The 26,060-nt window shown below is 46.7% G+C and overlaps 1 protein-coding gene and 1 long non-coding RNA gene across 5 annotated transcripts in view; both read left to right on the top strand.

The window, feature by feature from the left end:
* LOC114431351 (HLA class II histocompatibility antigen, DP alpha 1 chain-like) overlaps positions 1–21,355 on the top strand; it is a 45,473-nt gene extending 24,118 nt beyond the window's left edge. The window contains exons 1-5 of one of the 4 annotated variants that reach the window (XR_003670072.1): positions 16,405–16,563; positions 16,628–16,876; positions 19,499–19,783; positions 20,886–21,067; positions 21,152–21,355. Coding sequence is in view for 2 of the 4 variants with exons in the window: in XM_028398964.1 (XP_028254765.1) it covers positions 16,503–16,563; positions 16,628–16,876; positions 19,499–19,783; positions 20,886–21,007 (717 nt within the window). In the remaining 2 variants the exon portion in view is untranslated. Of the gene's footprint in view, positions 1–16,404; positions 16,564–16,627; positions 16,877–19,498; positions 19,784–20,885 lie in introns of those variants that run through there. The other 3 variants (XR_003670071.1, XM_028398964.1, XM_028398965.1) reach the window with 3 other exon arrangements.
* Positions 101–10,696, top strand: LOC114431352 (uncharacterized). The gene is made up of 4 exons (XR_003670073.1): positions 101–147; positions 1,630–2,560; positions 4,300–4,418; positions 10,646–10,696. It is a non-coding gene; the product is annotated as an uncharacterized LOC114431352 (long non-coding RNA).
* Positions 21,356–26,060: the final 4,705 nt, after the last annotated feature.

Here is a 26,060-nt window from a genome sequence, read left to right as displayed (position 1 = left end):
ACTATATAATAAGATATGATCAATAACTGAACTGGCAGTAACTCTACGGAGACAGTAGAGGGCAGCAGTACGCTACGAAAGCGTCTAGTCTGTCTCAAACCAAAGAAGAAGAAGACAGACCGTTTCCTGCACGTCGTCTCCATCTCGGTAACGTATTGCGTCACTTCCTGTTTGTTTACTCGCTGCTGTGTTGTTGCGCTGTTGGTGCTACGGACTTTCTGCATTAGACACATTGTGTTTGCTTTTATTGTGGTAATACACAAGCACCTCAGTGTTAGAGTTAAGTGCACCAGTCTCTGGTTCCTTCTCGTTTACCACTGTAGCGAAGCTCACCGTGACTTAGCGGTTAGCATTAGCGCTTAGCATTAGCGCTTAGCATTAGCGCTTAGCATGGCTTCTTCCACTCGCTCTGCATCTCCCTCTCCTGCTCACTGCACGGTGTGTGACATGTTCAGCTGTTCCTCTGCCTCCTTTAGTGAGCGTGAGGTGTGCACAAAGTGCAGCTTATTCACTTATTAGAGGGTCGGGCGACACAGAGCCAGAAGCTGCTGCTGAGAGATCAGCATAAATACAGTAGGATTATAATCCATGTTGGTGTTAATGACGCCCAGCTCCGTCAGTCAGAGGTCACTGAAGTTAGTATCCAGCCGTTGTTACATCTTACAACATGGCATAGTTCCTGGAAGCCACAGTGAAGGAACTCTAAATCAGTCTGTGAAGGGTTTTCTTTGAACAGGTCCTTTAGGCTCATGGTAGACAGAAGCCAGCAGCTCACAGCTGCCTCGGTTGTTCTGGCAGCAGATGAGGAAACAGATGCTGGGGACACAATTATGGAGGCTTCCACATCTGTCGTTGCTGGGATGCTCCAGTTATCTCAACACACTCTTGTTGAGGGGCGACCTCAGAATGCTTTACGACTTCTTCCACACTTAACAAAATGTGATGAAGACATGGAGGAAGGACAGACATATGAACGTGTAGACCATGCTGGGCTATCTGCATGTCTTTAAGATCTTATCTTATCTTATCTTATCTTATCTTATATGAACGAGTAGACCATGCTGGGCATACTGCATGTCTTTAAGATAAGATTTATCTTATCTTATCTTATCTTATCTTATCTTATCTTATCTTATCTTATCTTATCTTATCTTATATGAACATGTAGACCATGCTGGGCATACTGCATGTCTTTGTGTGCCATGCATAGGTTGGTGGATGGGTAAAGACCCTTGGGGTGGATGGTCTGTCATGTTACACCAGTTTAGTGTCATTTGGATGTGGGCAGTATGAGTACATGATGCTCCCCTTTACGTTGCTACCAAAGGTCTACCAGGTCGTCTTCAGACCTTCAGAACTACTCGAGGTAGAACTGTACTTGCTCTAAGCTTTTTAAACAGTTTAATCTCAGCCGTGTGGGGTCGCTCCAACAGCAGCGTAATAAAGCACAAGTAGGAGGAAGCATGACGACTTTTAACACATGTCTGAAATTGTTACTGATGTTTCAGCATCACTTTAATGCCTGTAATGATTTTAACAGCAGAACCCAAATATCAAAAAGAGCTGCTCACACAGTTCAAACTTTTCCTTGGGTGATTTGAAGTATTGATTGTGTTTTCCTTCTTCCAGAGGGATCTAGACCTGTGACACTGGCACAGATGTTAATCTGGAGTGAGACCTCCCACACTTGGTTTTCCTCATAAACAACCATTCACTTCCTGCATACAGAACCTGGAAGGCCCGAGTGATCCCTGAACCCAATACCTGTGAGGTGACACTCCGCCTGCCCCTCTGCTACAACACTGTTATCAGTCATGTGGAGCATTCTGCAGGCCGCCACACAGGATTTATTTAAATCAAAGATAAGTCCAGTTAAAATATCTGTTACTTTCAAAGGATGTTAGAAACAACACACCCTGACCCCTCCACCCCTCCATCCAGCCAATACAGACACATACTGTAGGAGCTATTTTCCAGTTTATTGATGTTGGGTGTTGAATCTATAATTAGTTTATTTCTGGGTATTACTTTGTATGTTTAATGTAAGTTGTGTTTCATGCCTGCCCATGGAATAAACCCACCATCTAAACCATTTAAGAAACGACAGAGTTTTTTCTTCTGCCTTCATAAACCAAATACCCGTGTAAAAGTGTTGGACTTTAATTAAATTAAGTTGATCGGTTTAGTTTCTTTAAACTTTTAAATATTTTTGACAAATACTCACTTATTAGCCTACTCTTGATATGTATGTTGATGTTAATGATTTCCACACTCCTGTCCAGTAGGTGGCAGTAATAAACCTTAAGTGGTCACCAGCCGCTGTTTAATAAGTAGAAGAGGGGCCCGGGTTACGGACAGTAACACCTGTACACCTGTAGCTCACTGGAGTCTTTGACGTTATAATGCAGAGTGTGTGTTTTCTGTTTCTGCTGCGGATATAAGAAGCACTCAGAAGCCACTCGGTCCTCTACACCTGGGACACCACGACTACCAAACACCAGAGGAAGCTAGCCCGTGCTTCAGCGTCCGGCTAACTGCTAGCTCCTGTGGCTGCTGCCAGGTCAGTAATGACTGAAGTTTACTGTATCAAATAATAATATAAATAAATAAATATTAAATATGTGCACATCGTTTTTAGGACACGTTTGATACACGTGGGGAACGTTTCCCTTTGCAACAGCTGTAATGTTAGCACAGTTAGCCGCCTTGGCGTAGTCAAATATTGCGTTTATGTAGCTTCGATGATTTTCCAGCAACTCACTATGATTCAAGCTGTGTGTTGTGCATTGTTCTGAGTGTATGTGGTCTGTTAACGTCCCAAAGCAGTAACATGTGACTCCTGAGGCTAAAACGTTACGGTGTGTGGTGGTAGGAGGTGGTTTCCATTCGTTCATGTTGGCACTGCTGTAAAACCCGTCTCATCCAGCTCGGGTCATATTAAAGTTTCGTGGCTCTGTCAGTGCTTAACTTTGGCTGCAGCACATCCCCAGAGCCACAGCACATCCCCAGAGCCACAGCACATCCCCAGAGCCACAGCACATCCCCAGAGCCACAGCGCCACTCGGTTCACGGACAGTGGAAGGATCGTGCCAGGCTTCCTGTTAGACTGACGTCATCCCGATCGTCGTTAATAAAATAAACATTTGTCCTCCTCGGCTTCCTTCTTCCTTCTGTGATAGGGGTTTGTTAGGGCTGCTCGATTATTATATATATATATATATATGTATATATCATAAACACCATGATTATGATTCAAAGTGAAGTCACGACTATTCCAAACGATTATTCGTGGATTTAAAATTTTATTGAACTTGAAACAGGTTTTTCGACTGATGTTTATTACAGCTGAACTGACAAAAATAAAATAAACATGTGAACATATATTCAAATAATACATCAAAGTAAATATCAGACTGTGGTAGAGTACTCAATGCCACGATGAACACAGCAACATATAGTACGATTAGTATGTCAATGTTCAACTTAATGTTTAAATAGTTTTTGAGGCTAACAGCACACTGCTGGATGAACATCTTGTGCAACTTTGCCACAGCATGGATCAACAAGCTCAGGCAGTGCAGCTGTGGTGACGAGGTGGTGTGTGAGGTGTACCGCTTGTCCAAAGTAGTCTCGAACCCCGAGTAGCTAACGGTGCTGATCGTGCACGTCCTAGCTAACATGAATGTGATGCCTCTGTGATTTCTTGCATCTCTGGAGCTGGTTGATAGTCTGTTGCATTATAAAGAGTGCACTGGATGGATGCTGACAGGTGGTGGCAGGAGACCAGGAGACTTTAACTTTCTGCTGCTTTATCGCTTGGTCATAAACGACTTCCCCCAGGCAGCTAAAGTAGCTGCTGCCTCTCAAAGCGTGCTGAAAGTGAAGCTACGGTTTGTGTTCAGGTGGCACCGTGTCGCTGCTACGTTAACGTCACAGGAGAGAATGAGAGCAACATGTGAGCAGGGCGCTTGGCACAATAATCTATGACGAGTATCTTGTTTTCATAACCGTAGGAAGCCAAACTCGAAAATGAATTTCACTTAATGCCCAGCCCTGGTGTTTGTCTCTTTGTAGGAATACATGCTGGAACGTGCTAATAATGCTAAGGAGCACTTCAGGATGGCATGTGTTCCTTTATTTGGAGCAGTAGAATCTATTAAAGCATACAGTACAAGCTTATGGACCTACTAAGAAATTATTCCTAATGTAGTTTGATCGATTTAATTAATTTAATTAGTCGATCTTCTGTCAAATAATTGAACGGTTTCATCTGTGCACGTCCATTTTGGCCTCTTGCAGCACCCGTACTGTGGTGGAGACAGCGGCCTGCCGGAGTCTGTGCCAGCCGTGGGTCAGCAGCACCAAGCAGTGACACAACGGGGACTTTAAAGGACTGTGTTCAAGGACAGAAGTAAAGTGTAAGGACACAGTGTATGTACACTCAACAAAAATATAAACGCAACACTTTTGTTTTTGCTGGACTTGAAGATCTAAACTTCATTCCAGATACACAATATTACCATTCCTCTCAAACATTGTTCACAAATCTGTCTAAATGTGTGATAGTGAGCACTTCTGCTTTGCTGAGATAATCCATCCCACCTCACAGGTGTGCCACATCAAGATGCTGATCTGACATCATGATTAGTGCACAGGTGTACCTTAAACTGCCCACAATAAAAGGCCACCCTGAAATGTGCAGTTTTGTCTCACAGCAAAATGCCACAGATGCCACAAGCATTGAGGGAGCGTGCAATTGGCATGCTGACAGCAGGAATGTCAACCAGATCTGTTGCTTGTGCATTGAATGTTCATTTCTCCACCATAAGCCGTCTCCAAAGGCGTTTCAGAGAATATGGCAGTACATCCAACCGGCCTCACAACCGCAGACCACGAGTAACCACACCAGCCCAGGACCTCCACATCCAGCAGGTTCACCTCCGAGATCGTCTGAGACCAGCCACTCAGACAGCTGCTGAAACAATTGGTTTGCATAACCAAACAATTTCTGCACAAACTGTCAGAAACCGTCTCAGGGAAGCTCAACTGCATGCTCGCCGTCCTCATCGGGGTCTTAACCTGACTCCAGATCGTCGCCGTAACAGACTTGAGTGGGCAAATGCTCACATTCGATGGCGTCTAGCACGTTGGAGAGGTGTTCTCTTCACGGATGAATCTCGGTTTACATTGTTCAGGGCAGATGGCAGACAGCGTGTGTGGCGTCGTGTGGGTGAGCGCTTTGCTGATGTCAATGTTGTGGATCGAGTGGCCCATGGTGGTGGTGGGGTCATGGTATGGGCAGGCATCTGTTATGGACGAAGAACACAGGTGCATTTTATTGATGGCATTTTGAATGCACAGAGATACCGTGATGAGATCCTGAGGCCCATTGTTGTGCCATACATCCATGAACATCACCTCATGTTCAGCAAGATAATGCACGGCCCCATGTTGCAAGGATCTGTACACAATTCTTGGAAGCTGAAAATGTCCCAGTTCTTGCATGGCCAGCATACTCACCGGACATGTCACCCATTGAACATGTTTGGGATGTGCTTGACCGGCGTATACGACAGCGTGCACCAGTTCCCACTAATATCCAGCAACTTCGCACAGCCATTGAAGAGGAGTGGACCAACATTCCACAGGCCACAATAGACAATCTGATAAACTCTATGCGAAGAAGATGTGTTGCACTGCATGAGGCAAATGGTGGTCACACCAGATACTGACTGGTTCTGAGTCCCCAGACCGCCAATAAAGCAGAAACAAAATGCACATTTCAGGGTGGCCTTTTATTGTGGGCAGTTTAAGGTACACCTGTGCACTAATCATGATGTCAGATCAGCATCTTGATGTGGCACACCTGTGAGGTGGGATGGATTATCTCAGCAAAGCAGAAGTGCTCACTATCACACATTTAGACAGATTTGTGAACAATGTTTGAGAGGAATGGTAATATTGTGTATCTGGAATGAAGTTTAGATCTTCAAGTCCATCTCATGAAACATGGGAGCAAAAACAAAAGTGTTGCGTTTATATTTTTGTTGAGTGTATGTACACATGTACCAATGACAACTGAGACGACACTTAGCAACGACAGGGAATTCCAACAACATGTCCAAATGACAGGATGATCAAGTGGTTTGTGACTGTACACAGACAGACACAGTGAACGTATCGACACGCCAAACAGCACATGCAGACAACATAATAACACAGTATTGACGTCACAGTGGCACAAAGACATAGACATAAAGCGCATTGACATCATTTTGACCCAAATGGAACCCCATACTTTACAGCTTCTCTGTGTTTATATCACGTCATTATACTGAGGTTTGTAACTCATTCAGCAGTTTGTACACACAGTGGTGGTTTTGGGCACGGGCAGACCGGGCGGTCCCCCGGGGCGGCATCACACAGGGGGCGGCACGAGCAGTTGGAAAAAATATCATCTGCGCGGCGGTTTTCTATGTGTATTATAGATCACTGTGTGGAAAATTGGCAAATTAGCGCCCCCTGCAGCTGCAGGTACCCCAGATGCTGAGAAGCTGTGAGAGGAGGGGAGGGGGCGCAGATCACCTCTGGGTCTCCAAACGGAACGACAGGGAGTGAAGGAGGAGGTCTCACTCTGTCCTGATATCGTGCGTCACTGCGTGTTTGTGTGTAGCAGCGTGAATGATCGAAGGAGTGAGAGGTCTTACCGTTAAGATCATTAAACTACACGGAAGTTTTGGGGCAAACCGGACAGACAGCAGAGCTGCAGGCAGAGAGACTGAGAGTCTGATGCTGGACTGAGAGTCTGGTGCTGGACTGTAGTCTGATGCTGGACTGAGAGCCTGACAGGCTGTCAGTAAACTAAAGTAAGTACTGCTGCTGTCAGCTGGGTTATGAGGTAAATACAGGGTAAAAAGTGGGAATGATTATTTTTCATTCAGCCTCTCTTCACTCGATGCCCACAGCCTGGACCATCACACAGGTTTCAAAATCACTAGTTGCCCAAAGTGTGTGCACATTACAACCTTTATGCTGCTTATTAAATCTGAAAGCACTATCATTGTAACAAAGAATTATATTGATGTATAAATGTCCTGTTGTAGTACAGGGAAATATTTTAGTTTTGTCTGAATAAGCAAGGACATGTGTTTGATCTAGTTTACATGACTTATGTTAGTTTAATTTAAAATATAGACAATGGGGAATCTATTTTTTTATACCATTTATCATCATATTATCCATTTTGCAACCTGTCATGTTTGTTTCTCCTCTCTCTCTCATTCATCCACACTGTTTACACAGAGCGACTTACAGTTTCTCTCCAAGTGTTTAACACAATGTGTGGACAGTGGTGCTGAGCTGTGTCACAGACTCTTCCCTCTCTTGTTTTGTCCTCTGCTTCTTTCCTTGCAGCCTGCAGAGTGTGTGCTTTATTTTGAACATGCCCACACCTCTCTGCTTCGACAGTAGCGCTGACACAGAGCCCCGTGGTGCGGGGCGAGGAGGGAGTCTGAATGTGTAGGCAGCAGTGGCTCAGTGGTAGAGCAAGGTTGTCCAATAAGGCCCCTTTCACACTGGCGAAAGTCATTCCAGCTAGAGTAGGATTGTATCTGGATAGTCTTTAAGCTGGATACAATCAGACCTATTTTCAAATCTGGCTATCACACAAGTGTGTCCACACTAAATCTGGCTTAATCTGGCTTGTTTTGCGGTCCTCCAAACCACTAGGTGGCGCCTTGTAATATACGTTCAGGCTGCGTTAGGACCGTGTGTGCGCATGCATCGTGCGTTGTTTTTGTCTCGTCCAAGCGGCAGCCTTCGGGGCTCAAAGTTGAAGCCCATGCAGAAGTGTCAAAACTTGTAATTCACGTCGCAACTGCTGGGGGCTGGCTCCAAAAGCGAGTAATTTCCCATAGACTCCCATGTTAAAATGGCCGACTTCACAGCAGAAAAAAACATGTTTACAGCCTTGTACAAAAACCACTCTGGTCTCAGATGTGTCGATTGTACAGGGGGTGAATTACGCATAATTATGGGCGTTGCCGCTTGAGTGACAGACAGTTGACGTATCACAGCGCGAGTTTCCTGCTTCCACCCCTCTTTGTCCATCTCATTTCCCTCTGGGATTATTAAAGTATTTCAAAATCAAAAATCGAAACAGTTGTGTTGAAATGTGGTTTTAACTGTCCGTCCGTATTGGGGCCCCTCTCATGCTCGGGGCCCAAGGCAGTTACCTGGTTTGCCTACCGTGTTGTGACGGCTCTGGCTGTATGTAAACGTGAAGGATGCATACAGCTGTACCCCCCTCCCCCCTCTGGGAAGATCGGATCACAGCTTGATTCACCTCACCCCCTGTTACGAGCCCTTGGTTAAGAAGCTGCCTGTGACCACGAGGACAGTGAGGAGATGGTCAGAGGACAGCTGTCTGGCACTGCAGGGCTGCTTTGAGACAACAGACTGGGAGGTGCTCTGTGAGCCACATGGTGAGGACATTGATGGGCTTACAGGGTGCATCACTGACTACATCAATTTCTGTGTTGACTGCAACGTCACAACAAGGACTGTTAAATGTTACCCAAACAACAAGCCCTGGGTAACAAAGGACATCAAAGCCATCCTCAATGAAAAGAAGCAGGCTTTCAGAGGTGGCAACAGGGAGGAGCTGAGGGCCATTCAGAGAGACTTGAAGGTGAAAACCAGAGAGGCTAAAGAACACTACAGGAGGAAGCTGGAGTGGAAGCTCCAGCAGAACAACATGAGGGAGATCTGGAGCAGCATGAGGACCATCACAGGTTTCAGACCAGCTACCAGAGGGGTTGATGGTAGCGTGGAAAGGGCCAATGAATTAAACCTGTTCTTTAACAGATTTGACACTGCGGTCCCGGTCCACGCTGAGTCTCCTGTTTTGGAACCTGCACTGCTCCCTCCCCTCCCCCCTCTTGATGCCTCCATCACCTACAATGTAGAGAAGATTGATGCAAGGTGTCTGGACTTGTAGAGTTTTCTAGAAGACGTTTCGCTGCTCATCCGAGCAGCTTCATCAGTTCTAACTGTTTGGTGGGAAACATGGTTTATATGTGGTTACAGACCTATGTGGGTGGGTCTGGGTAAAACTTAAAAAAACTTAAAAACAATAGCACTAAATGTTTCCATACTTACCTGTGATGTTCTGGCTGACTGGGCCAGGTGTGTCTAACGACTATGAAACTGCCGGAGGGGGACTGGTTGACAGCCCTTTGTTCTTACTGTGAGTCTGTGCAAACTTCCTGGGAATGGATGGAATCACTGCATTGTATGTGGTAGAAAGATGATGTCTGAGGCCACCACCTCTGTTAAGGGAAGGTTTTTCCAGCTTAACATAGATGCTTCCTTGACTCCTCTTTCATACCACCTTTCCTTTCTGTCTAAAATGTGAACATTGTTGTCCTCAAAGGAGTGTCCTTTGTCTCTGAGGTGGAGGTGAACAGCTGAGTCTTGTCCTGAGGAGGTGGCTCTCCTGTGCTGAGCCATTCTTCTGTGGAGTGGTTGTTTAGTTTCTCCAATGTACAGATCAGAGCATTCCTCACTGCACTGGACTGCATATATCACATTGCTGTGTTTCTCCCTGGGAATCTTATCCTTCGGGTGAACCAGTCTCTGTCTCAGTGTTGTCATAGGTTTGAAATGGACCGGGATGTGATGGTTGTTGAAGATCCTGCGGAGTTTCTCTGATACTCCTGACACATATGGAATGGAGATGTTCTTTCTCCGCCGGTTGTTGTCCTTCTTCTTCTGAGGAAAAGAAGACACAAGCCGTATCTTCCTTCTATCGTCATGGGTAATGTTAGATCACTGGGTAATAAGATGGAAGAGTTAACATCTCTCACAAAGAGCGAGTGTGTGTTTCGTGAGGCGTCTGTAATGTGCTTTACAGAGACGTGGCTGCACGCAAACATACCGGACTCTACCGTGAGTTTAGCCGGCTTTCAGTTGGTACGGGCGGACAGGAACTGCACCGAGAGCGGCAGGAAGAAAGGAGGGGGACTGGCGCTCTACGTGAACAACCGGTGGTGCAGCCCGGGACACGTTACGGTAAAGGAGCGTGTGTGCAGCCCGGACATTGAACTGCTAGCGGTGAGTCTACGTCCATATTATTTGCCCAGAGAGTTCTCTCACGCCATTGTACTCGTTGTTTACATTGCTCCCTCGGCTGAGGCGTCGCGGGCTACTGACGTCATCAGCTCTGTGACCGTGAGGCTTCAGACCCAGCACCCTAATGCCTTCATAGCGATTTCTGGCGATTTTAACCATGTTAATCTGAAATCAACTCTGCCCACTTTCAAGCAGTTTGTGGACTGTAAAACAAGAGAAAATAAAACTCTAGATTTACTGTATGCTAATGTTAAAGAGGCATACAGCTCCATAGCTCTCCCTCCCTTGGGCAGATCAGACCATAGCCTAGTCCACCTCAAACCCCAGTATATACCAGCAGTACAGCGGCAGCCGGTGACCACCAAAACTGTACGGAGGTGGACACCGGAAGCCCTGGAGACCCTGCAGGGATGTTTTGAGGTGACTGACTGGGATGTGTTCTGTGACACCCACGGTGAGGATGTAGACACACTCACAGACTGTATCACAGAATATGTTCTCTAATCCCCACCAGGTCAATACGCTGCTTTCCAAACAATAAACCATGGGTGACAAAGGACATCAAGGCATCACTCAACAGAAAGAAGACAGCCTTCTTGAGTGGAGACAGAGAGGAGATGAGGAGGGCCCAGGCAGAGGTGAGGGAGAAGATTGGAGAGGGCAAGGAGAGCTACAGGAGGAAGCTGGAGAGCCAACTTGCCCGGAACAACCTGAGGGAGGTATGGAGTGGCATGAGAACCATCACCGGCCACAATAGGATCTCCGACCAGCTGATGGATGGAGATCTGCAGGAGGCCAACCAGCTGAACCTGTTTTTCAACAGGTTTGATAGTCCACTCCCTGACCACCCTCCCCCTCCCTGTGATGCACCATTAACACCTGTCGATAACAACAATGTACCTCCCCCTCCTCCCCCTCCCCCTAACCATACTAACCAGTCTCACCTCCCCATCAATAACATCACCCTGCCCCCCTTACCCCACCTTCCATTAACAACCCCCCACCCTCCCCCATCAGATCTCTCTCTCTGCTCTTCTGTGTCCACAGTTACCATCACCACAGAAGATGTGAGGAGGGAGTTCAGTCGCCTATGACCGGGAAAAGCTGCAGGACCGGACGGACTCAGCCCCAGAGTACTCAGGGACTGCGCCACACAGCTGTGTGGGGTCTTCCAGCACATCTTCTCCCTGGGTCTGAGCCTGATGACTGTCCCTGCCCTGTGGAAGACAACATGCCTTGTTCCTGTGCCCAAGACCAAACATCCAAGCACACACAGCGACCACAGACCAGTTGCTCTGACTTCACATGTGATGAAGTCTCTGGAGAGGCTGGTCCTGAAACACCTGCGTGCTGTTGTGGAACCATCGCTGGACCCCCTGCAGTTTGCTTACCAGCCCCGTATTGGAGTGGAGGACGCCATCATCTACCTGCTGCACAGAGCACACACCTACTTGGAGGAGGCAGGTAACACTGTTAGAATCATGTTCTTTGATTTTTCCAGTGCGTTTAACACCGTGCAGCCTGCCCTTTTGAATAGGAAGCTCCTGGACATGCAGGTAGAGACCCCACTGGTCACCTGGATCACTAACTATCTTACAGGTCGACCACAATTTGTGAGGCTGAGGAACACCGTCTCGGACACGATAGTGAGCAGCACGGGGGCACCCCAGGGCACGGTACTGTCTCCATTCCTGTTCACACTCTATACATCGGACTTCAGACACTGCTCACAGTCCTGCCACCTGCAGACGTTCTCGGATGACTCTGCCATTGTGGGCTGTACCAGCAGAGGTCGGGAGGCGGAGTATATGAGTGTGGTGGACAGCTTTGTGGAGTGGTGCGGACAGAACCACCTGCAGCTGAATGTCACAAACACAAGAGAGCTGGTGGTGGACTTCAGGAAGCACCAGACACTCCCTAACCCGGTCAGCATCAAGGGTACCAACGTGGACATTGTGGACAGCTACAAATACCTGGGTGTCCACATTGACCACAAACTGGACTGGTCCACAAACGCAGAGGCAACATACAGGAAGGGACAGAGTCGCCTGTATCTACTGAGGAGACTCAGGTCCTTTAACGTCTGCCAGACCATGCTGCAGATGTTTTACCACTCGGTGGTCTCCAGCGTCATCTTCTACGCTGCAGTGTGCTGGGGCAGCAGGATGAAGACGGCCGACACCAACAGACTCAACAAGCTCATCAGGAAGGCTGGCTCGGTGCTGGGAGTGGAGCTGGAGTCTGTGGTGGAGGTGACGGAGAGGAGGATACTGAGGAAACTCCTCAGTATTCGTAACAACACGTCTCACCCCCTGCAGGACACACTGCTGTCCTACAGGAGCACATTCAGCGGTAGACTGAGACTACGAGGAGCAGCACAGAACGCCACAGGAGGTCCTTCCTGCCAGAGGCCATCAGACTGTATAACTCCTCCCCTTTCTGTAGGGAGAAGCGCTAGATAATCATGTCAGGCATCACTGTCATTCCCTCCACTTGTCTATATTATGTTTACTTAGCACCTTACATCTCCATATTTGTATCCATGTATCATATATTGTGCTCATACTGCGTACTGTACTCTTTTTTTGATTATAGTGACACTTATACTTATACTCTGTACTTAACTGCATTTATTGTGACTTGATACCTCTGGCACAAGAATTTCCGGGATTAATAAAGTTTTATCTTATCTTATCTTATCTTGTTGTTGGGGGGTCTTGTTTTTGTGGCTTTGATGAGTGCCCACTTAGCCACATGTTTGCAGGGCCTTCCTGATGTGGTGTTGCTCCTTCTTCTTCCCCTCTGAGCTGGTGGGTACAGTTTGTGCTCTGTGCTGCAGGGTCCTGATGACTCCCAGTTTGTGTTCCAGTGGGTGGTGTGAATCAAACAACAGGTACTGGTCCATGTGTGTGGGTTTCCTGTACACTTCCACATTGAGGCTCCTGTCCTCCTCAATATGTACTGTGCAGTCCAAGAAGGCCAGATTGTTGTCCCTGGTGTCCTCGCGAGTGAACTTGATGTTGTTATCCACTTTTGACCCAGGTGTCATCCACATATCTAAACCAGTGGGTGGGGGTGGTTCCAGGATAGGAACTCAGGGCTCTTCTCTCCACTTCTTCCATGTAGAGGTTGGCCACAATAGGAGACACAGGTGATCCCATCGCACAGCCGTGCTTCTGTCTGTAAAAGTTCCCATTGTACTGGAAATATGTGGTGGTCAGGCAGAGGTCCAGCAGGTCACAGATGTGGTCTGGCGTTAGGTTGGCAGCAAGGCTGCTGGACCTGATGGCGTAAAGCTGGATCCATACTCCACGAGAACAGAGAACCCCCCCCCCCCCCCCCCTGCAGACGTTACGCCCACAACATGACGTCATTTTTCTCTCGGACCGCCCGTTGTGCAGCGAGCTCGGACACATGGTCCGGGTAGAACTTTTTCTCTCAGGGCTGTGCGTCAGCCATGCTGTGATTGGTCTGAATTTATTGTGGGCGTGATGAATGTGATGAAGCCAAGAGGTTCTTCAGGTGAGAACACACAGACAGAAGGAGGAAGCACAGCGACGATGGACAGTTTAGAGGAGCAGCTGCAAACAGCTCCTGGAAGGAGAAACACGGCGCACAGAGAGAGTCTGTCCACAAGGTGGTGATAAAAACTAATCCCAGTATGGATCACAGCGTTACAGCGGCTGGACGCACAGTAAACCCCCGGAGGCAGGATGTGTTACTGCAGACAGTCATCCACACATTCACAGAGTTAAACTCACACAGACCAGAGGTCTGCTGCAGTCAGCTACACTGATCTTCTATCTGTTGTCAGCTGTGCGTCCTCTGCCCTGAACATTAGCAGCTCGTTAGTCCAGGTAACCACGACTGTGCTCACAGTTTACAACACAACTGCATTGTCAACCTTTTGTCTGTGACTTGCGCTGTGTAGGAGCCGTATGAGGAGTTCTGCACACACACATCTCGTGGAGTATGGTACCTCCATGCCGAAAAGACCTTTTTTTTTTACTCTTACCACCCGTGGAGCGAGTTCTCTGTTCTCTGTTCTCGTGGAGTATGGAACAGCCTTTAGCCCTCGGATCCTCAAAGACTGTGCTGACCAGCTCTGTGGAGTGCTTCACTGGGTCTTCACCATGAGCCTGAGTCTCCAGAGGGTCCCTGTGCTGTGGAAGACGTCCTGCATAGTGCCGATGCCGAAGACGCCGCGGCCCAGTGGTTCTTTGGACTACTGACCAGTGGCACTGATGTCACACATCATGAAGACCCTGGAGAGACTCATTCTGGAACAGCTCCGGCCTACTGTTAGGCCTCACCTGGACCCTCTCCAGTTCGCCTACCAGCCCCAGCTGGGAGTTGAGGATGCCATCATCTACCTGCTGAACCGTGTCTACACCCACCTGGACAAGCCAGCGAGCTGTGAGGGTCATTGTGGCCTAGGGGCCTGTGGGAGCTCTGTAGCAGGAGGGACAGAGAGAGAGTGGGTGTGTCACTTGAGGAAGACCAGGGGAGGGAGGGCTTGATCTGCTGCAGGTGTTGGGTGTTTGGTGATTACTCTCTGCCTTTCTTTTGTCTGCAGTAGGAGGCTGCAGGAGAGAGGAGATAAAGACAGCAGAGAGAGAAAGGAGAGCCGAAGGACTCGGCTGGCAGTGCAGAGTTTTTTTTAGCAGACTTGTTGCTCATGCCGCTGAAACTGCCCGGCAGCATGTGTTGGTGGTGGGAAATAAAGCCGAACAGTTCAACTCTCACTCCAGAGGCCTGCCTGTTCTGTCCCAGGAAGAGCCCAGTAGCACAGAACTGCTACAGTTGTGTTCTTTGACTTCTCCAGTGCCTTCAACACATCAAGCTGCTCTCCTGGGTGAGAAACTGACAGAGCTGCAGGTAGAGCCCCCCCTTGTGTCATTGATTGTGGATTATCTAACTGGTAGACCACGTTATGTGCGGATGCAGCGGTGTTTGTCTGACAAGTGGTCAGCAGCACCACAGGGACCGTCCTCTCTCCCTTCCTCTTCACGCTCTACACCTCAGCTTCAGCTACCAGACAGAGTCATGTCACCTCCAGAAGTTCTCTGAGGACTCTGCCACAGTGGGCTGTATCAGCAAAGTTGGAGAGTCTGAGTATGGGACTGGTGGACAGTTTTGTCACATGGTCTATGTTCTGAGGAGGCTCTGGTCCTTTAATATCTGTTGGACCATGCTGAGTCTGTGGCAGCCATGTTGTTTGCTGTTGTGTGCTGGGGCAGCAGACTGAGAGCAGCGGACACAAACATACTTAAACTGATCAGGAGGGCCGGGGATGTGGTGGGGGTGGAGCTGGATTCCCTGACAGCAGTGTCAGACAGAAGGATGCTGTCAGAGCTGCAGGGGATCCTGGAGAACAGCCTCCATCCTCTCCACCACGTGCTGCTGAGGAGCAGGAGGACTTTCAGCAGACTGACCCCTCACACTGATCTCCTCCCTCTGAGAGCAGATCTGTCTTGTAATCATTTCCATATTGGATTTATTTAGACGAGATTTTACAGCACACAGTGTTAGTTGTATTATATATGATCAGTCTTCACTTGCCTGGAATGTTTATTATTGTTTAGAATTTATTAGGTTTTATTTTACTCTTACTACTTTACCTTATTTTATATTTCCAACCTGTGTTTTTTGGTATACATGGAGCAGCTGGAATGAAAGCACTTTCCCCCTGGGATCAATAAAGTCATTCTAATACAGGGCATATTACATACATGTTATGAATCATGCATAGTACACATCGCACTCATATAAACATCATATAAAAAGCTATTTCTCTACTTTTCAAATGGAATCTCTCCTCATACATGTCTGTGGCTGTTTCTCTGCCGGTAGCGAGATCAGCGAGAGTTCAGTGTGACCGCATTTTATTTTGAAAATCCACCGGAAACTCTTTTATTCTGGTGACTGACTTCCTGTCTGCTCGATGTAGTTGGTGCAACTAGACGCGTCTTGCACTGTCTCTGCACTTGTGGAGCAGCAACGCTTCTGGGGCGCTTCTGAATGTTATGAATCACTGCACAGTACACACCACACTCCACCAACATCATCAGGGTTACTGCCACTAGATAATCAGTTTTTTTGTAACTAAAACTTTTCCAGTAGAGATGTTAGTTAAAGTCATGAATGTGTGAATATAAAGTGTTTGAAGCTGAAAAGATGAAAAAGATCAATTATTAGTTGAACCATAAAAAAATTGGTTACCTGTGTGTGTCACCTGCAGCTGCTGCCTGTGTCTACCTGGACACTGATGACGTCACGCGCTCTCTGCTCTGTGATTGGCTGCTGTGTGTGTAAGAGCTGCTGCTGCTGAACTTTGTGTCAGTTTGACTTCAGAGAGTGAAGAGCTGAGGATGAGGATGATGAAGGTGTCTCTGCTGGTCCTCTGCGGTGTCCTCTGTGTCTCTGCTGATGGTGAGTGTCTCACTGTGAACTCAGACTGATCACACACAGTCCTCATGTCTCTGTCTGTCTGCAGTTCTACATGAGGGTATTTATATCACTGGATGTTCAGACTCTGATGGAGAGGACATGTATACTCTGGATGGTGAAGAGCTGTGGTACGCAGACTTCATCCACAAGACAGGAGTCTACCCTCAGCCCAGTTTTATAGATCCTGTCAGGTATGAAGAAGGAACTTATCAACAAGCTGAGGTTGATCTACACAACTGCCAATCAAATGTGCGGATTGTTGGTCGTGCGATGAAGGACTTCCCTCTGGAACAAGGTGAAGACAGATAAACTTTAATTTGATTTATTTTGGTTTTATAGTAGAACTGTTTGGAATTCAGTAGGATCCTACCTGTTTCATGTGATCTATCATTATTGATTATTGATCAGTCATGTTTACGATTTACTGGATGTAGAATACACAGTTTTAACACTTAACTGTGCTTAACGAAAAAACTCCAGCAGGTAAAGCCACAGTTCAGCTTATGATTGACAGATATTTGCAGGAAACATTCAGTTTGTCTCATAAATTAAGACTGAAGAATTTCTCTCAGATTAGGATTCAGGATTATTTATCCCACAGGGGCAATTTAAGGCACGAGTGAGCAGCTTGAAATATAAAATAAAATAGAAAATATGAAGTATGTACAGGTTATCAAGTCATAAATATTATGACTATCCAAATGTCCATGAACAATGTAAACAGATGGAAGCAGTAAACAGTAGTATACGTATGTGCAGGTTAAAGCTGAGGCTGAGGTAAAAAAAGGTAATAGCAGTGAATTAGCTAAATAAGAGTTACAGGTCTGTGAGTTACCCCGGATTTATACCGGACGCGTAAGCGCAGCGTGGCACTTTACGGGCATAATAATTGATGTTGTGAGACAGTAACCTGCTGTTTATCTGAGGGTTCATGTCCTCTCTCTGTGTCAGGCTGGGTCACGGAGCAGTTACTGAACACTCAGTTTACTCCCTCAACACACAGAGCAGCTCCTCACCTTCCCTCTGAGAACAGCTGCTGCTTCTCTCCTGCCTTTTCCTTTCTGATGTCGTGCTTGTTATATCTTTCACCATTATTTCAGGTGAGGAAATGAGGAAACATTTCTTAGGAACGACAATTTATTTGCCTCTGGCGGCAACTTGGCAGAGCTCAAAAACACACCCTCCAGCAGGGGCATTCTCCATAACATTACGTACTTACGTACAGCGTAACTACGGTTACCCTTAAGGACCAAAATACATAACAGTGCTTATAAAAGCATGTTCTATCATATTAAAAGCTGTTTCTCTACTTTTCAAACGGAATCTCTCCTCATACATGTCTGTGGCTGTTTCTCTGCCGGTAGCGATGTGAAATCAGTGAGAGTTCAGTCTGACAGCGTTTTATTTTGAAAATCCACCAGAAACTCTTTTATTCTGGTGACTGACTTCCTGTCTGCTTGATGTAGTTGGTGCAACTAGACACATGTTGGGCGCGACACATCTCCAAAATAGACCTGCCGCGTATCACTCGTGGAGCAGCAACGCCTCTGGGACGCTTCTAAAACGCGCTGCTGCGCGGCCGGTGTAAATACAGCGCTTGCCGCTGCGCTGCAGTTATGCTGCAGCTTCTTGTCTGGTGTAAATCCGGGGTGGGGGGGCAGGGGGAAGATGACTGTACTATGGCTGTGTGTTGACTGGAGAGGAGTCAGGGAGGAGAGAGAGTGTGTGTGGGGAGGAGTTGAGGAGAAGGATGGCTTTGGGGACGAAGGTGGCCTATCTCCATTGGGTTCTGCAGGCGGGGCAGCGGGGCCATCGTCCAGAGGGGAGCCACTGAAATGCTGAGTGGAGGACGTGTGAGGGCTCTGTCATGATTTTAACTGCCAGGTTGAGAGTCTGTTGGTCATGGGTATGAGCAACAGTTCTTACAGGCAGGCCAAGGGTCTTAGAGCAGACTGAAACTGTGCTCTGCAGTCAGTTCCGGGTGTGGAGGCTGATGGAGTGGAACCAGCAGGTTATTGAGAAGGTGATGATGCTCTCAATAAGGCTGAAGTCTTTACTGACTCCAAAAGAGCCGAGTTTCCTCAGGAGTTAGAGACATTGCTAGCACCTTCTGGGAGTGTCCTCGGTGTTGGAGGAGAATTTCAGGAGGTTGTCAAAGATGGTGCCCAGATATCTGACCTCCTCCACCAGCTCCACTGGCTCTCCGTGGATGATGGTGCTGGCTGTAGTCAGGTCCCTCTGTTTCTTCTACGACTAGCTCCTTGGTCTTATTGACGTTCAGTGTGTGAGCTGTCGCACCATTCAACGAACTCCTGAAGAGCTGGACCATGGTGATGTGAGGGTCCTGACGGGGCAGGAGAACGGTGTCATCAGCATACTTAACCAGATGACAGTTGGGCTTGATGGATCTACAGTCATGAATAGTAGGGGTGATAGCACACAGCCCTGGGGAGAGCCAGTTAAGGTAGAACGGAGGTCTGAGAAAGTGTTTTTGACCAGTACTCTCTGGGACCTGTTGGTGAGAAAGTCCAGTATCCACAGGATTAACTGGTCAAAACTAGTCAAAAAAACAACTGTAGACCGGCAAACTCAGATGCATGGAGTCTTTATTTGCAGCTAAAAAAAATGACACAGCAAATGACACACTAAATTAGTTGTCGACGAATTTTGCTGTCAACTTAGTCGACTAGCCCTAGTTCTCTGTAATAATAGTGTTTCTGAATTTATTTAAATATTAGTTCATGTTTTTGTAGTTTAATGTCAGTAACATTTCAATCTGTAGTAATTAAACATTTTATTTGATGCAGAGAACAAACAGAAGAGTCTGAAAACATTTAACAGTTAAATCTCTGTTAGTGTTTGTCCTGTGTTGGATCTCTGTGATGATGATGTGATGATGTGAGGTCTCTGTCCTCAGATCCTCCTTCCACTCCGATGATCTACACCAGAGGCAACATGGACCTCGGGGTCAGGAACACTCTGATCTGTCATGTGTCTGGTTTCTATCCGGCTCCTGTCAAAGTCTCCTGGACCAAGAACGGAGACAACGTGACTGAGAAGTCCAGCATCAACGTCCCCTTCCCCAACAAAGACGGCTACTTCACCCAGATCTCCAGACTGCAGTTTGTCCCTGAGCAGGGAGACATCTACAGCTGCACTGTGGACCACCTGGCCCTGACCGAGCCGCTGACCAGGATCTGGGGTGAGACCACTTCATATAAGACACTCAGACCAAAGGACAGCTCTAAGACTGCTGTCTCTAAACCAGCAGGTCCATGTCTCTGTCTCTGTTGACCTTTATGTCTCTATCTCCACATGTTGACCTTCATGTCTCTGTCTCCACATGTTGACCTTCATGTCTCTGTCCTCTGTCTCCACATGTTGACCTTCATGTCTCTGTCCTCTGTCTCAGATGTTGACCTTCATGTCTCTGTCCTCTGTCTCCACATGTTGACCTTCATGTCTCTGTCCTCTGTCTCCACATGTTGACCTTCATGTCTCTGTCCTCTGTCTCAGATGTTGACCTTCATGTCTCTGTCTCAGATGTTGACCTTCATGTCTCTGTCTCCACATGTTGACCATCATGTCTCTGTCCTCTGTCTCAGATGTTGACCTTCATGTCTCTGTCTCCACATGTTGACCTTCATGTCTCTGTCCTCTGTCTCCACATGTTGACCTTCATGTCTCTGTCTCAGATGTTGACCTTCATGTCTCTGTCTCCACATGTTGACCTTCATGTCTCTGTCCTCTGTCTCAGATGTTGACCTTCATGTCTCTGTCTCAGATGTTGACCTTCATGTCTCTGTCCTCTGTCTCAGATGTTGACCTTGATGTCTCTGTCCTCTGTCTCCACATGTTGACCTTCATGTCTCTGTCCTCTGTCTCAGATGTTGACCTTCATGTCTCTGTCCTCTGTCTCAGATGTTGACCTTCATGTCTCTGTCTCCACATGTTGACCTTCATGTCTCTGTCCTCTGTCTCCACATGTTGACCTTCATGTCTCTGTCTCAGATGTTGACCTTCATGTCTCTGTCTCCACATGTTGACCTTCATGTCTCTGTCCTCTGTCTCAGATGTTGACCTTCATGTCTCTGTCTCAGATGTTGACCTTCATGTCTCTGTCCTCTGTCTCAGATGTTGACCTTGATGTCTCTGTCCTCTGTCTCAGATGTTGACCTTCATGTCTCTGTCTCAGATGTTGACCTTCATGTCTCTGTCTCAGATGTTGACCTTCATGTCTCTGTCTCAGATGTTGACCTTCATGTCTCTGTCTCCACATGTTGACCTTCATGTCTCTGTCTCAGATGTTGAGAAGACGCCACCTGGTGTTGGACCTGCGGTCTTCTGTGGACTGGGTCTGACTGTTGGTCTGCTCGGGGTTGCAGCTGGAACCTTCTTCCTCATCAAAGGAAACGAGTGCAGCTGATTGGCTGCAGCTGATGATGTCATCAGTGACCGTGTTTACCTATGACCTGAGTATGAGCAGGTTTGTGCAGGAAGCTGCAGATCAGATCAGTGAGGTGATCTTAACCAGGATTAGACCTGACCCGGATCCTGAACATGTAAACAGATTGTTCTGGGTGTAATCAGCTGTTTTTACATGTTTATAAAGTTATATAATCAGTCTGATTTGTTTCTTCTTAGATTCAACACTGTTCAGCTTGTTCTTCTCTAATGAAAATGATTCACTGAATGTATAGAAATAATGAAGTTTTCTCAGACTTCACTTTTCACCTGTAGCTGCTCCAACAATAAAATTACATTTCTAAAGTAACCTTCCCAACACTGGTCACTATATGAATCATCTGTGGAAGCTATAAAATGCTAAAAACACAGTGACCAGCCAATCCTACGAGCAGGGGCGCCTCATAGGATTGGCTGGTCACTGTCTTCCTGCTCTGTGCACATCAGAGAGGTACGTGCACTCTTTGCATGTGAACGCTGAGTTCATAGTTAGGTCAGACCGGGTCGTTGCAAGATGGCAGAGAAAGTACCAGAGAGCAGGAAAAGATAAACTTTGTTGGAAAGTGCAGCCAACCGAAAGAGAAGTAATGAAGAACGGTGCAAGACAAGAGTGGTTATCGGTACGGCTTTTCAGCGCTGGAGACAACTAAAGGAGCAGAAGGGGCTGAAAAGTGACGCTATGGTGGCCACTCTTCTACTGGACAGGTAGGCTGATCGTGTGTTGCATTAAGTTTTGAATGCCACGTACATACGTGTGTATGTAGTCACATACATTGTGTGGATTTTGTAGTTATGAGAGGAAGGTAACAACTTCAATGCCAGTCAAGTATGGACACAGACCTCCTCCTGCTGTATCCACAATTTCTTCCGAATTTCTTCTCTTTCCAATCGGTGAGTAGACAACCTTCAAATGGTCACTATGACAACAACAACACTGTTCTATTCGATGGGCATTGTGGTGGTCATTATAATTTTGCTACTCTATAGTTGTAGCTGCACACTTACTGCTCATAGTTGTAGTTCCTAATGTTGTTTTTCATAATTTGCAGCGACAGCACAGAGTGTTTGTTGTAAATATACTGGCTTGTGATTTTTTAAAACTATGATAGTATTCTTTTAATCAGACCAGTGTTTTTTGTGTTTTACCTTGACTCGACATGTTTCGACTACTTCCTGCAGTCTTCCTCAGAAGTCACATGATGTTACGTGACGTGTCTGCCAGCTGATCTTATGCAGGTTGTGGCGCCATTCTCCCACTACTCCAGGTAGTGGGGGAACAGCGCCACCTGTAGTCCGGCTTCTTCAGCGCTGTGTCCCAGGTGTGGGACAGCAGTCTGGTCTCCTCAGGACAGTGTTCCAGGTGTGGGGCAGTGTAAAAGTCTCCTCGTCCCGGTTCACTGTCCCATTGGCCCACTTCCTGATTTCGATGGCTTCCTTAATCCACCGTTTGAACTTGTTGTCCTCGTTTCCGATGACTTTTGCCCCGCCCCAGTCCATAATGTGCCTTTCTCTTTTGCAGTGATCCGAGATTGCTGATTTCAGGTTTTCTTGTTGTGCTTTCTGTTTTGTTGCCCTTGTGCTCATCCCAGCTGACTCCTTTTCACATTCTGTTTTATGTTCTTTTTTCTGTGTGCTGAATGATCTTCCTGTTTCGCTGATGTATGTTTTATTGCAGGACAGGCAGGGTATTTTGTGTATGACGTTGCATTTTTTGTCCGGTTCGATCTTGTCTTTGGGGTGCACCAGTAGTTGTCTGAGTTCACGATGTGGTTTAACAGGTGTATTGATGTTGTGTTTACTCATTGCTCTTTGTATTTTTTCCATTATTCCACAGATATAGGGGAGTGTCACCATTGTTTTGTTTTGTTTTTGGTTTGTGTTTCTCTTTATTTCCTTGTTTTTTCTGTTGTCGATTTGTTGTTTTCCTTTGCCCACATGGGGTACTGACATTGTTGTAAGGCCTTTGTGATGTGTTTTTCTTCCTCCTGTCTGTCTTGTGGGTCTGTGATCATGGTGGCTCTGTCGAATAGTGTTCGTACGGCGGAGAGTTTGTGTGCAGTGGGGTGTTCAGACGTCCATAACAGGTATTGGTCGGTGTGTGTGGGTTTCCTGTGAATTTTGAATTTTATGCTGCCGTCCTGTAGATGTGTGATGTTTATGTCCAAAAAGGTTATCGTACTGTCTTTTTCTTCCTCGTGTGTGAATTTGATTTTTCCTGTGCTGTCTATTTTGTTGAGGTGGTCTGTTAACTCCTGTGTGTGGCCAGTTTTTATTTTTTCCAGGATGTCATCCACGTATCTCCTCCACATTGTGAGACTGCATTGTGCAGGTGCCGTGCAGATGGCCTTCTCTTCCAGGTCCTCCATAAAAAATCCACTCATGATGGCTGAGAGTGGGTCCCCCATTGCAAATCCCTCCCTCTGTCTGTATAAAATACCCCTGAATTGGAAATATGTGGATGTGGATACGAAATGTAGCAGCCGGGTTATGTCGTTAACTGCTAGATTGGTCCATTTGTGTAGTGTCTTGTCTGTCCTGAGGCGATTCTCTACTATCTGCAGTGTTACGTTTACTGGTGTTTTGGTGAAGAACACATTTGCTGAATGTGTCTGAAGTTTGCAAAGATGCTCATCCCCAAATAACTGACCTCTTCAGTAAGAGGGTTTAATAATATGTCGCCACATAACAACAATAGGATTTTTAATTTCATTTTTTGTTTAACATATTCTTTTCATGGTTTGTTTTTGTCTGTCAGACAAGGGGCAGTACAAAAGTAGCGGAATTATGCATTCTCTGGACATCTGGCATGGGTCCAAAAACTTCAGCAAAAGACTTGTGGCAGTACATTCTGGAGTTGTAAAACAATTTAATTGTAATAACATTACCCTATCCTGTTCCATTACCCTAGTTTGCATTACTGTAAAATTTGTCTGTTTACAAGCAGGGCAACAAAAGGGGTGCTCCTCACTTCTGCTATGGAACAAGGACATCTGTAATCACTTCTGGCATTGTTGTAAGACAGCAAGCAGTTATGAAGAGTTCATGGTAATTATTAAATAAGTGTTATCTTTTATGATGTTCATCTTTATTGTTTATTTGGGTAAATTTTATATCAGGGTGAGAAGTGCACAAAACCTGCCTCATCTATTGAGGCCCTGTGTTTCTGTTCTGTGTACCACAGGCTTTTAAAACTGCTGTGATCATTCCGATACTTAAAAAACCTTCACTGGACCCTGACGTCTTAGGAAACTACAGACCGATCTCCAACCTCACCTTTATCTCCAAACTACTCGAAAGAGCTGTTGTAAGTCAGCTAAACGACCACCTGTGTAGGAACAGTCTGCTCGATGCTTTCCAGTCTGGTTTCAGAGCCCATCACAGCACAGAAACAGCACTGCTTAAAGTCACCAATGACCTCCTCATGGCATCGGACCGGGGTCTTGTCTCTGTACTCGTTCTACTGGATCTCAGTGCTGCCTTCGACACCGTAGACCATCGCATCCTGCTACACAGATTAGAACACGAGATCAGGATTACAGGAACAGCACTGCGCTGGTTTAAATCATATTTATCTGACAGATTTCATTTTGTTCACACTAACGATGTGTCTTCCACAGGTACAAGGGTTAACCACGGTGTTCCACAGGGTTCTGTGCTCGGACCGATCCTGTTCACCCTCTACATGCTCCCTCTAGGAAACATCATCCAGAAGCACGGCATAAACTTTCATTGTTATGCTGATGATACCCAGCTGTATCTATCCATGAAGCCTGAAGAAACGGAGCCGCTAGTCAGACTACAGGCGTGTCTAAAGGACATAAAGGACTGGATGTCCTCCAACTTTTTACTATTAAACCCGGACAAGACTGAGGTCATTGTTTTTGGACCGAAACATCACAGAACTAGTTTATCAGATAATACTTTCTCTCTGGATGGAATTACTCTGGCCTCCAGTACGACTGTGAGGAACCTTGGAGTTATCTTTGATCAAGACATGTCGTTTGTCTCTCATATTAAGCAGGTCTCCAGGACCGCTTTCTTTCACCTGCGTAATATTACTAAGATCAGGAGCATCCTGCAGGTTTACTAGTAGTTCCTAGGATTCATAGAAGCAGAATGGGAGGACGAGCTTTCAGCTATCAGGCACCTCTATTATGGAACCAGTTACCAATCTGGGTCCGAGAGGCAGACACTGCCTCCACCTTTAAGACTAGACTTAAAACTTTTCTGTTTAGTAAGGCGTACAGTTAGCCTTAGACCTAGTGTGTAGCACAGCTATGCTGCTCTAGGCCTACGTTGTCGGGGGGCACAAACATGATCCACTGAGCAGTTTCCCTCTCACCCTCTAACCTCTCCTTTCTCTCCTTAGTCTGGCTCACACTGGTCTCAAGACCTGGATGATGACCTGCAGTCCGGCCCGTGAAGTCTCTCTTGCTCTACGTTGTCGGGGGGGCACAAACACGATCCTCTGAACACCCTCTGACCTCTCCTCCACTCTCCTTAGTCTGGATCATACTGGGTAATATCGTCTCATAATCTGTGTTTACTGTCTTCCTTGTAGTTCTGTGCCTCGCTCTCTCGCTCTCGTCTCATCTTTGCAGGTCTCAAGACCTGCATGCTGACCTGCAGTCTGGTCCCTGATCTCTCCTGTGCTCATCGACTTCACTAGCCCCTGCTGCTCATCTTTACTATCAAATTACTATTCCTACTTATGGACCGACGATATATATAGATATCTGTTACAATATAATCACTGTTTCATCTTGCTGTCATGTTTGCTCTGTACTGTATCATGTTTGTATCATGTTTGCTCCCCTCTCTCTCTCTCTCTCTCCTCTCTCTCTCCTCCTCTCTCCTCTCTCTCTCCTCTCTCTCTCTCCTCCTCTCTCTCTCTCCTTCATCCTCTCTCTCCCTCCTTCTCTCTCTCTCCGCTACCTCCTCTCCTTCATCTGCCTTCTGCTCTCTCGGCTCATCTCTCTCCCTCTCTCTCCTCCTTCAGTCCCTCTCTCTCTCGC

Source organism: Parambassis ranga, unplaced genomic scaffold (genome assembly GCF_900634625.1).
Source record: "Parambassis ranga unplaced genomic scaffold, fParRan2.1 scaffold_70_arrow_ctg1, whole genome shotgun sequence".
Lineage (NCBI taxonomy): Eukaryota > Metazoa > Chordata > Actinopteri > Ambassidae > Parambassis > Parambassis ranga.
This window is presented reverse-complemented; position numbering and strand designations above follow the sequence as displayed.